This window comes from Xenopus tropicalis, chromosome 6, assembly GCF_000004195.4.
Source record: "Xenopus tropicalis strain Nigerian chromosome 6, UCB_Xtro_10.0, whole genome shotgun sequence".
In the NCBI taxonomy this organism is placed as follows: domain Eukaryota; kingdom Metazoa; phylum Chordata; class Amphibia; order Anura; family Pipidae; genus Xenopus; species Xenopus tropicalis.
Window position 1 is genome coordinate 104225182 of NC_030682.2, and position 13111 is coordinate 104238292.

The 13111-nt window shown below is 36.0% G+C and overlaps 1 protein-coding gene across 9 annotated transcripts in view; it reads left to right on the forward strand.

Annotated features, from left to right (window-relative positions):
• The window catches only part of piezo2 (piezo-type mechanosensitive ion channel component 2), a 223941-nt gene that overhangs the window by 53541 nt on the left and 157289 nt on the right, over positions 1–13111 (forward strand). For all 9 annotated transcript variants that reach the window (XM_012965359.3, XM_012965362.3, XM_012965361.3 and 6 more), the window contains exon 2: positions 6860–6955. In XM_012965359.3, the coding sequence (XP_012820813.2) occupies positions 6860–6955 (96 nt within the window). The remainder of the gene's footprint in view (positions 1–6859; positions 6956–13111) is intronic.

Consider the following 13111-nt stretch of genomic DNA (forward strand, 5'->3'; position numbering starts at 1 on the left):
TGTTGGTTCAAGAATAAAACTTTAAATGGCAGAGTGAATTATCTCAGTGTAAACAGTGTAATTTAGAAATAAAAAGTATGCTATAAAAATTATGACAGTATCCCTTTAATAAATAAAGCTGCAGCCTTTCCACCCAATTTTTGTGTGTGGAATTTTTTAAATAGCCCCTTATGAATGTAGACTGCACATTTGGCAATTATGTGCATGTTAGCACTTTACAAACAGTTTTATATTCAATTACATTAAGAGGCTCTTTTGTGATTATACAAATAAGAGCACACACCTGGAGTAATAAAAATATGTTTTATATTCTAAATACAGTTGTTGTTTGCAAATTAAACAGCTGGCAAGAGGTCCATGCAATAAATACATTGTATTAGATGGAGTACTTTTTGCATTAATATAGCTGGCCAAATTGATTCTTTTCATGGTAATGCAAATAACTTTACAGAAGGGATTCTGCCAAGAAGGATACATAATATAGTGGAGACAACTGTAAAAGCTTACAGAAATCTATTTTTATAAAGTTCATGAAGACGAGGGAGAGTGGTATTACATTGCTGGCAGCATTCTCTGCAGGAAAGTGGGAATGGGGTTTAAATATTAAAGCAGGACAATTGAAAACCCTTGGTTTATTACCAAGATTCTTAATGCCTTGTGTTTTTGCACTGTCAGCTATTGGCAAAGAGCTCTTGCTTTAGATCAGGGCTTACCAACCAGTGGCCTCCTGATTGCTGTGAATGCAACTACCATTCCTCCCTTTTAAACACCAACACCAGGTGGAGGCTGCCGAATAGCTGTCTAGGTTTTGAGATGCTTAGAGGCCAGAAATATTATGAAGATATTGAATGACACATAAAGCCCTTACTATCTGAGGGAAGTTGCCTAAAACTTTCAAGTTTGGAAAAGCACAGGCTATTGAATTCAGCCTGTTAAATGTTTTGTGTGTTCCTTGTAAGATCAAGTTAGTTTATACCTTATAAGCATGTTGTTTGGCGAAAATTTGCAAGTTGCAAAAGAAATTTTATTGTATTTAGCTGAACATTTGGTAGACACAGAAATTGCACCCAGACCTGTTATTGATACTTCCCATTCTCCTCTACTATATTTAAACTAAGAGAAACATTCTGTATGACTCGTTTTTCCGCAATGGATCAAATATTTTAACGTGGCATCTTAAGAACTAACGAGCAGTGTGCTCTAATTTATACAAACGTCTGCAGGTTGGCACTTTCCTTTTTTATGACAAATTACAAATTATTACAGTAGTTATTTCAAAGGAAGAGGATGACTTCCTCTGTAAAATTTTATTTGATAAATACAGCGTAAACCAGACTCTGTCTGGGAGAAAATCTTTTTCTCACTATGTAAATGTTGTTATTCCAGTGATTGCCTGGGACGGCAGGAAGTATTCTAGCTCCGACAGCTCTGAATAGCTTTATTGACCTGGATATCAGAGAAAGTCTAATTTATTGGTTGTGAAGTATTGCTGCTGCATATTTATTACAGCCAGAATTTTCTGTCATTTATTCATAGGAATTAATAAGCAATTAGCTTTCACATCCAGAGAATCATTATTACTGCCTCTTTGCAAACAGTAAACCTTAGGGCCTGTTTTAATAATGCAGTCGTAGAGGTACTTGCATCTATACACCATCCTCTATATTTGTGCCAAATTAATTTTCATCAACACATCAAATCCAGAATACAATCTAGTCATCAAAAACACCCATTAGGGCTATTTATTGTATGCCATAGGGCAGGCAGTAAGGATAGAGCCTCATTGCCACATCTTCCACTTGCCCGATTGATGCACAAGTAAGGGGACGGGTAGGGGGCGTGTAGGTCGAAATAGCTTTTGAATATTAGGGATCCATCCAGATTATGTAATTTTTGGGGGACTTAGTTTAAATATGTAGATTAGGCCTTTGATTTGGTTTAGTGTTCAGCTGAAAGTTTTTAATGGAGGATAGAGAATTCAGCCAAATCTAAAAATTGTAAACTGCATTAAATATATGAGTGATGTATTCCACATTGTTACATATATAAATAGTGGGAAAAACAGAGATGTTATGCAGTTTTGCTCTCCAGTGTTTAAACAGTAAATTATTGAATTAGAGAGTCCAAAGAATGGCAACTAAGATGGTAAAGGGTATATGAAATCTCAAATTGGGGTTGTTTACACTGGAGGAGTAGTGCTTAAGGAGGGATATGACTATGTATAAACGTTCTAATGCTTTGTTACCTTTAGGCCCTTCCATTCATTTGGAATAGAGGAAAGGGGTTCCATCATAATATTCGAAAATGGTTACAGTGAGAGCTGTGAAGTTGTGGAATTCTGTTCCTAAATCAGTCGTACTGCCCGATACATTAGATAGCTTCAAGAAGGGGTTGGGTGGCTTTTTTTAGGAAGAATTTTTTCCGCTCTAAAGGAAATTGAGAGGCTTCAGAAGAAATTTTGCCTTACTCTTGATTAAGTAGCAGTTAGGCAGGTTCATAATGACATACAGTACAGTATAAGTTTGAACTAATGGATGTGTGTGCTTTTTTAACCTAATTTACTATCTAATATGAAGTAGGTGGCTTAGACAAGGAGAAAGCATTTAGGCACCTGAGGATAGAAAAAGTCTTATGTTATCTTAATTGTCTACAGAAAAAGTATTGAGTTGTCCCATCCTATAAGCAGAATTGTGAGTATTAATATGAGCAGTATCATGATACATTCTGTGTTGAATCCCTCTACAGACTATACTGCTTACCGCACTCAGCACATTACCTAAAAAATTCACATACACAAGTCCTGCATGTCTTAGACTTGACAAATAGCCAAAGTAGACAAAAAACAATGGGGTTAAAAAAATAGTGCTCAGTGCAAATGAGTGCCAAGCAATTTAATGAGCAGGCATGGGTATGCCTACATGTCCCCCCACTAGTACTGCACCCATGGTTAATGAGCAGAATGCTGTGTGCAAAAAAAATGGCACACACTGCATTCTGTTTTATAAATGACCTTTGTTGCTTTGTCGACATATGCAGTAAAATATGCACCCTCTTTATGATCTCCACATAGGTTAAGACAAAATAAAAATAAAAAAAATAAAAATATATATATATATACTTCAAAAATATAACAGATATGACAAGCTTTTCCCACACATTTCTTTAAGAATCATAGCATTCATTTCCAGACACTGTTAATACATTTTGTTAGACACTAGCAGTTTTCCTGTAACACAAAAGCTACACCTGTTTCATTTCCGATTTACCACATTTTCTGTATAGTTTGTAGTATACTTAATGCATATTTATTGGTGGGATTATCAGAATACCAGTGCTTTTCCACTGAGGAATTACTGTTAGAGCTAGATTTACTTATTTGGTCAATATGCGTGAAAGGGCCTCTTAATCTAGTGCTGTATGCTTGCGCTAATAAATACTTGAAGCCTGTGGAACAATCAGACAGGCAGGGCCTGAAAAGAAACTATTAACATTTTCTTACTCTTTGGTAGAAATATAGGATATGTTATCCAGAAAGCTACGAATTACGGGAAGGACATCCCCCATAGTCTCCATTTTAATAATAATAATTCACATTTTTAAAAATCATTACCTTTTTCTCTGTAACAATAAAACAGTACCTTGTACTTTATCCCAACTAAGATATAACTAATCCTTTTTGGAGGTTTTTTTTAATAGATATGGTATTGAGATCCAAATTATGGAACAACCCCTTATCCAGAAAATCTCAGGTCCTAAGCATTCTGGATAACAGGTCCAATACCTGTGCTTTTCTTCATGTTAAATATTTAGTTCAAATCAAGATATGCATTATAACAACTTACAATATCAGTACTCACGCAATGGCAAATCCAGCAATTTCTCCTCCCTGAGAAAGAAACATTGGCGTTATTGTACATTGTATCTTCCTTATATACAATAATATTTGGCGTGTATTTATTTCAGATATGTAATCCTCCTATTATTAGCACTCGTTTAAAATATTTAGCCTTTTGTGAAAAATAGAGAGCAGAGTGGGGGAGAGTTGTGAAGTGGAGCGGGGAGTTTGATGAGATGTGTGTGTTGCTAGAACTAGGGGTAGGCAGGTAGCTAAGGTACTATCTCTGTTGCACCCTAGGCACTTACCTTGTCTGCCTACCCCTAGTTCCGGCCCTGAATGTCACAGTGTCAGACTGGCCTATCCAGAGGATCAACAGGTGGTCAGGGTCTAGACAAATTCCAATAAGCCAATTTTTATTTCCAGCTTGAGCATATATACAAAACTTCCATCTAGTTCCATCTAGTTCTCTGGTGGACACTCGGGAACCCAGTCTGATACTGATCAGAATTAGATGCTGGCACTTTTTGAACAAATGTGTGACTATGATTCCAGTGGTCTACCAGAAAACCTTATACCTACTTTCCAAACTTTTTCCTCCTCTTCTTGTTTAATCTCTTTATTGTAGTTTTTTTTACATGCTATAATCTGTCCTACTTATTTCTCCTCTTTGTTTCCATACAGAAATAGGTAATGACCATGAAATAAGCAGAATGGTTAGGAGCAGAAGTGCCCACTGACATTTTTTAATTAAAAATTACTAGAATACAAATTTGATGCATTTGTTTTACAGCTTAATTCAATTTGAGTTTTTTATATTCCAGTTTTCTAATAAATAAGCAAACATACTAGTTAAGTAAAATTTCAGTTTATTCAACCTGAAAAAAAAATACAAATTTGAAAAAGGATAAGTAACCCTTACAAGTGTCTGTTAAGTCTGGACACTTTACATTTTCACTTCATCCCTCTTGAAATCTAAAAAGGATAGAGGAAAAATAATATGACCTATTTGTATTACCTTAATTCAAGTGTGCTAAATGTTAGAAAATTTACCCCCTTATTAACCATCAAGTGACCAGAGATATACCTTTGTATTTTATCGTAGTAGAACATTCAGCCAAGTAGGACATTTAATGAATATTACTGCTGTTATATATTAAAGGAATACTGTAATGGGAAAACATGTTTTTTTCAAAACCCATCAGTTAACAGATGTTTTTATATTTAATTTTGAAATTTCACATTTCATGGGGCTAGCCATATTCTTCATTTCCCAGTGTGCCGCAACCATGTGGCCCGTGCTCTCATAGACTTCAGTCACACTTTACTGCTGCACTGCAAGTTGGAGTGATATAACCCCCCTCCCAGCAGCCAATCAGCAGAACAATGGGGAGGTAGCAAGATAGCAACTCTCAGTAGATATCAGAATAGCACTCAATAGTAAGAAATACAAGTCCAGCTTGGGACTCCTCCAATCATATGGGAGGTACTGGAAAGCAGTTCTAATGTGTAGTGCTGGCTCTTTCTGAAAGCTCAGACTCAGGCACAATGTACTGAGATAGCTGCCTGCACCAATATTACAACTAAAACAAATGTAATTTTAAATGGTAAAGTGAATTATTTGTTATGTAAATAGTGTAATTTAGAAATAAAAAGTACACCATAAAAATCATGGCAGAATCCCTTTAACTTTTTTTGTGTCAGTTTACAAGAATTAAAAAATGATTACTAAAAAAATATAAAAATAAAACCAGTCAGACAGTAAATCCTTGTAGGCCTTTCTTAGGCTTCTGTGTCTATTTTTTTAAAAAAGAGAGTTAATGGTTTTCAAAAGGGCCTTTAGATTTGAAAACTTGATGACAAATCTTGTCAATGCCTTGAGTTGTGAAAACATGACATTACCATGTGAAACCATGAAATCATAAAATGAAACACCACATTTTTACTGCTTTCTTAATCTAACTTTCTATAAATTAATTTATTATCTGCTTTCTTGTCAAGTGCTGGGTTTCATTTTAAAGGGTGTTTGCTCACAGGGCAGTATTGCTGGCACGAGGCCCAACAGTACTCTAGACTTCTAACAGTACTGTAGACTTAAACGGAACAAGAAGGCATTTACAATTTACTTTCAGTCCATGGCATTTCAAGGGACAAAACATTGACCATTTTATGTTTGAACTGGACAACACTTTTAAATAAATGAGAAGTGAGTAGCAATGTGTATTCATTTGGTCAGGCATTTTCCATTCAACAGAATTAAAAGTTGCTGCTGGTAAGAGGAGCAGTTGGATGGATATTGGACATGTTATCCAGAATGCTTGGGACCTGGGGTTTTCTCCATAAGGGATCTTGATGTAATTGGGATCACAATGCCTTGCCTATAAAAAAAATTTAATTTTAAATACAGCCAATAGGATTGTTCTGCCTCCAATAATGATTATCTATATCTTAATCAGGATCAAGTACAAGGTTCTGTATTATGAATACAGAGAAAAAGGAAATAATAATTTTGATTAAAATGGACTCTATGCGAGATAGCTTTTCGGTAATTTGCAGCATTCTGGGTAACATGTTCTAGATACCAGTATTCCTATATAGGTAAGGGACCCCTTATCCAGAAACCCGTTATCCAGAAAGTTCCAAATTACAGAAAGGCCATCACCCATACATTCAATTATAAGCAAATAATTCTAATTTTTAAAAATTATTTCCTTTTTCTCTGTAATAATAAAACTTGATCCCACCTAAGATATAATTACTCCTTATTTGAGGCAAAACATCCTATTCGGTTTATTCAATATTTAAATGATGTTTAGCAGACTTAAGTTATGGAGATCCAATTTACGGAAAGATCCCTTATCCGGAAAAACCCAGGTCCTGAGCATTCTGGATAACAGGTCCCATACCAGTACCTGTATTGTTTTTTATATATTATATTTATAGAGTTATGTGAAGATCTTGTTCTATATTACTGACACACATAACAGTTAAATGTAAAATAACATTCTTTTTTTATTTCAACAGCGTGCATGTTCCGGTACAATGGAATATCTTTTGTCTACCTCATCTACCTCTTGCTTATACCTTTATTTTCGGAGCCTACCAAAATAACAATGCAAGGTAAGAATTATTTTTACTGTATACATAGAACTTGCAGTATAGGACATCAAGGGGCCGATTCACTAAAGGTCATTAACACTTAACACATAGTTTTATGCATTAAAAAGAGTTTGCTAATTAAGTAACTATTCATCAAAGTAATTTTGCATGTATTACTACTCATATCGCATGCACAAAAATCTCAATTATTGCAAAGCGTTATGTCCATTTATTCAGGCAAGTGTCTTTTTTGTGAATTGGTCGTTAATTCTCCAAATATAAGAAGTGATAATATTTTTAACGCATGCTAAAATGTTCACCTGTAACCCTATTCATTGAACCCATGTTGAACATGGGGGTGTACAGCCCATTAAAGACTATAGATGGTAATCTAATGGCAGTCTGCTTATGATTAGTGTTACCCAAATCCGACCAACTTTTTTCTATGGACTAATGCCTAAAATTCTCTTTATATCATTACAAACATCTTTTTATATAGGTTGTTTTAATCTGAAACAGAATTTTACACTTGCTTACATGTTCACATACAGGGTTGGACTGGGCCGCCAGGGCACCAGGAAAAAACCCGGTTGGACCCGGCCAGACTCAATCTCTGTTGGTGCTTCCCCGGCCACCGGTGTCCCTCCCTCTATGCTTGGTTTTACACAAGGTGACATGGCATTATTCACCTTACAAAAAATTCTGTTAGAGATGAGTTTGACTAATGGAATTACATTCTGAAGCTTTGGTCTAATGATTCATATTAAAAATCAAATTCAACAAAAGTAAGTGGGTACTGGTTATACTTGACCAGTCCTTGGACCTTATTAAAAAAAACATTATTTGGTCCCACCACAGCCTCTGCAATGGGATTTAAATCACTATACCTAGACAACCCTTAAATGTAAATCATGTAACTAAAATTTGTGTGTATTTTTTTGATGACTGTAATTTAAACACCATTTGAAAAATTTCAAGTTTTTCCAAGCATAAAGGATTTTTAAAGGACCGGTAATACCATAACCTTAATATAACATTAGCTCTTGTTTATCTCCTTGGTTAAACACTGAGGAGCAGATTTTTTTTATATCTGAGCTTAATACATAAAAACTAACCCATGTACTATTCATTCAATCAGATTTTTAGAAGCATATTTATGAATAGGTGAAAGTTAAAACTCACATTTGATGAATACACTTCTAAATATCCCATAGTAATGACTTGGGTAAGTTTTTATGTACAGGTATTAATCTCCAAACTCACATATTGATATGGGGGGGGGGGGGGGGGGCATGACAGAAAACAACCAATTGCATTTTCTGGCTAAAAACCACCTCATGTGCTCAGTGACAGAGAGATGCAGTTCATTACTGCATTGCACACATGGCGTTGTAGTTGGTTGTATCTGTATATTTATGCTGGTGGAGAAAATGCATTAAGTGCCATTAGCTCAATACCGTTGTATTATACAGAGTAAAATGGTATTTATGATGTAAACATGTGCTCTGTTGCCCTGTTTCCATTTGAATGACTGCTCTGTTGACTACACGGCAACTTGATGTGGTATAACCACATAGTGTGACATGAAATGGCTGGATTAAGGGAATAATTTATGTGATGTCACTTGTTTCAGTTTGTGCAGTGCACTCAAACCCTTTATGAACTTATGGTCGCATTTACTTATGGTTGTATTTTCATATTTTCTATGATTAAAATTAAAAAAAGCTTGAGATTTACTATGCAACAAAACTGCTAAAAATACAAATTCATTTTGGCAGCTAAAACTTGTCCCTTCCCTTCCAACTTTAGGGGGTTTTTCAGACATTCATGGAAATTAGTTAATTAAAAAAAAGGAAAAAATTAGAAAATCAAGAGTTTTAGTAAATCTGTCTTTTCTGTAATACCTACACATAGGGGCAGATTTATCAAAATGTGAGTTTAGCGCTTAATACATAAAAAATCACCCTTATTCTAGTCATTCCTATGGGATTTTTGGAAGTGTATTTATCAAATGGCGACATCTAGATTTTACCCATTGATGAATACATTTCTGAATATCCCATAGTAATAAATAGAATGTGGGTGAGTTTTTATGTATTAAGTGCTAAACTCACATTTTGATAAATCTGCCCCAAGGAGGCAGATTTACTTAAACATTTCTCTTTTTTTTTATTCTTACAAAATTCCAATAAATTCATTTCCACGAATGTCTTACTAAAAAGCCTAAACTAAAAAAAGTCAGCGCGAGACAAATCCTAAAGTTCCAGAATTTTTCTACTTCTCGCATAAAAAACACGACTTTTTAAAATGTTCACACAAAAATCTGAAACCTCTAAAGTTTGAAGCTAAAGAAGGATCATCCAGGAAAGGGAAGGGACATCTGCCATTGACTTCTACACAATCTTGGCAATCTCTGCAATCTGGCAAAAAAAAAATAAAAACTTCAACGTATAGTAAATAGGCACCCATACATTTCAGGCACATTACTCAAAACAAAATCATTCCAACTGGAAAATAGTATTTTCCTCTACCTCTAAGCTCTCTGTGACTCTGTTATGGAACTGCATTTTTTCCACTGGTCTCTGTTAGAAAATATCATACATAATTAATGCGAATGTCAAAGTATTTCAATTAACCTGCTTTATTTCAGTTTGCTTTAGTTAAAGGTTCTATGAAAGCAGAATTGTTTATATAATAACTAAATTCAATTAGAAAACATACTATAGTAAGCAGGGCTATTGTGTAGCACCTGTTTGTAATTCTACCTGTTACTTTGGATACAAGATGAATTTGGTTTATGCAAATGTGTTGTGTAAGGGTTCAGTGTATGGGTTTTTAAAGACTTATGCTGTTAAGCAGGGAAGCACGTTACACAAGCAGAGAGAAGATACAGCAAGCAAATTTCCTGGAAAGGGTGTTTTTTACGATAATGCAATATGGACTCTACTCTTGTGTTGTGACTGGTGGAGTGACATGTGCCAATGAACATTTAAGGCTTTCTCAAGTCCATCTTTATACTTCATACTAGATTTGGCCAGCAAAACCAGCTTGCTGTCTATGCTTATAATAAGGTATTAAAACAGTGTCAACATTATATGAATCAAAAAATGTTATAATTAGATACCCAAAGTTTACCCCAGTAAGCTTTTAGGCTGCCATCAGCTATTTGACCTATTTTAAACATGAGTGTTGCTTGTGCAGCTAGTCTGGATGAGCAGTTTTGCAAACTTTTCCCACATTTGAGTTCAGTCATTAGAATATAGATTATGGTCGGATCAATACGTGGCAGGACAATTTTCTTCCAGGCATCCCCATTGATATAACTCCACCTAGGACAGAGTTCCCAAACTCAGATCTCAGTATGCCTCTCATGTCTATGATTCCACCAATATTTCTCACATGTTTCTATTGCTTTCTTTTTTGTCTGTTAGGTGTCATAATCTATTCATGCTTTACCCCACTCTCAAATCTTTTCATATTTTATTAATATAGTAAGTACATCCTCAGGATACTGTAAATTTTCCTTCAAAGTCTGCGTGACAGCTGTTGTTTTGTTTGTGTGAAAAGGAGTCATAAACCTCCCTTTAGCTTTCAGAAAACACACATTTTTCTGTAGCTTTGCTTAAGCCCAATATTATTTTAAAAATGTTGTGTTTCTCTTCTAATTTCTATGTGGATTAGCATACCGTATTCTGAATTTTACGTTAAACTATAACCAACAAGTTGATGGGCAATGTGGAAGACATTAATTGAGAATGGAGAATAGGAGGATTGACTATCAGCATTGGAACAGCTTCTTTTCTAATTTTTATGATTATCTGAACTTACACTGTTTTCTTTGATGGACATGAACAGTTTAGATACTTAGCATAACAGCAGGAATTGATCATTGGAATTGTTTAATTTCAAGTTTAATGCCAAAAATGAATCTCTTTTGTCACTAACTCCACACACAATAAGAACATATTTTTCTTCTTCTTCTCTGGAGAAATAATGGAAACTAGAAAGAAGAGTTTAAGAACACATTTCATGTTAGTTTGAAAAACATTTGAAGTCACTGACTAAAATCTGATTGGCTGTTGTTGGCTTCATCCAGTTTTTCTAACCTTGGACCACAGTCATATAGTAAAATACTGTGCAAATACTGGGACCCTAATTTTAATAGTGTCAAAATGGCAGCAGTTTAAATTTCCCCACTGACATCTGATCTGACAGTTAGTTGCTTCTCTTACTTTTCTAATGTGGAACTGCAATTACCCAGTGACTAACTCTGCAAGGTTTAGGGACACCGGCATTAATATTTAAAGAATGTCAGCAGTTTAAATTTAAACCAATACAAGTCAATGGGTGAAATCTGATTGGCTGTTGGTGGCTCTGCCCACTTTGCCTAACCTTTAACCTTAGTCCCCCAGTGACCAACTGTGAAAAGTTTGGGGGCACTGGCATTAAACGTATGACAATGGCAGAAGTTTAAATTCCCCCATTAAAATCAATGAGATTAATTTGATTGGCTGTTGGTGGTGCCATCCACTTTTTTCATACCTTGAATTATTGTCACCCAGTGACTAACTCTTCAAAGTTTGGGGACCCTGGCATAAATAGTATGAGAATTACAGCATTTTAAATTTTAACCAATAAAATTAAATAGGTGAAATCTGATTGGCTGTTGGTGTCTCTGCTCACTTTTTCAAACCTAAATCTGCAGTCCCCTGTTGACCAAGAGTTTGGGGAACCTGGCGTTAATAGTGTGAGAATGGCAGCAGGTTGAATTTCCCCAATGAAAGTCAATTGGTAAAATCTGATTGGCTGTTGGGGTTCCGCCCGCTTTTTCTAACCTTGTAGTTTGTGGACCCTGGTATTATTATTTAAAGATTGCCAGCAGTTTAAATTTAAACCAGTGAAGGTCTATAGATGAAATCTGATTGGCTGTTGTTGGCTCTGGCCACTTTGCTAAACTTAAAACATAGTCACACAATGACAAACTGTACAAAGTTTGGGGACCCTGACGTTTAACATGTGAGAATGGCAGCAGTTAATATTTCCCCACTGAAATCAATGAAAGAAATGTGATTGGCTGTTGGTGGCTCCACCCACTTTAGCGTGTGGATGGGGGGGTGTTTGGGGTGGCGGGGGGTGCGGATGGGGGGGTGTTTGGGGTGGTGGGGGTGGTGGGGGGGTGAGGATGGGGGGGTGTTTGGGGTGGCGGGGGGGGTGTTTGGGGTGGTCACCTAATCATGCATGGGGAAAAAAAAATACCGTCAAATACCGTGATACCGATATAATTTTGAAAAATACCGTGATATAAGTTTTTGGTCATACCGCCCAGCACTATGTTAGCTCCTCCCACTTTGGGTCATCCAACAAATGTCACTGTTTCATTTGGGGTGACCGAGTGGCAGCAGTTTGAAAATCTTCCCTGTCAAAATCAACGGGAAGATTGGGGTGTTCAGAGCAGCGCCACAAAAAGACGGGGAGCAGGATCGCTAAGAAAAACACAAGCAACCTGCTCCACTACAGGACAAAGGGTGGAGAGTTTGGGGGCTGTCCCTCTGAAGTTGAAGAACAGTAGGTTGGATGACATACACTGTCATTTGTCAACACTGGGCAAATTTGCCCATGGGCAGTTACCCATGGCAACCAATTAAATGGTTGCATTCATTGTTCTACTTGCAGATGGCTGAAAAAAGCAAGTCACTCATTGGTTGCTATGATTTACTGCCCACAAGCAAATTTGCCCAATGTTGAAAAATGAGCCAAATTATTGTAAAAGCTAAACTTACATTTATTTCAACTTATTTTTTGTGTGATATAGATTTTAGGTTTGCAGCATTATGGGTAATATCAGCCTCAGCACACACAAGGTAAAAGGGATTAAAGAGCTTTTTCTAATGAATTTACGCCAAATCTCTTCATATGTGGTATTTGACTAGCTGTTCACAGCTCAATGCTATAATTGAAGCAGTTGGTGTGTTTTTAATATTGCACTGCATTTACTCCTTTGGAATCCCACATGCATGAAAAGGAAATATAGTAAGCCAACAAGAAACCATATGCCTAGGCAGATAACCAGCTGGCAGCTCTTTAAATTGGACAAAAGCTATTGGAGTTGCTTGGAAGTGAACGCCAAAATGACTGGTAAAAAAGTAAAGTTTTGCTTTGAGGCAGGTCAGGCCAAAT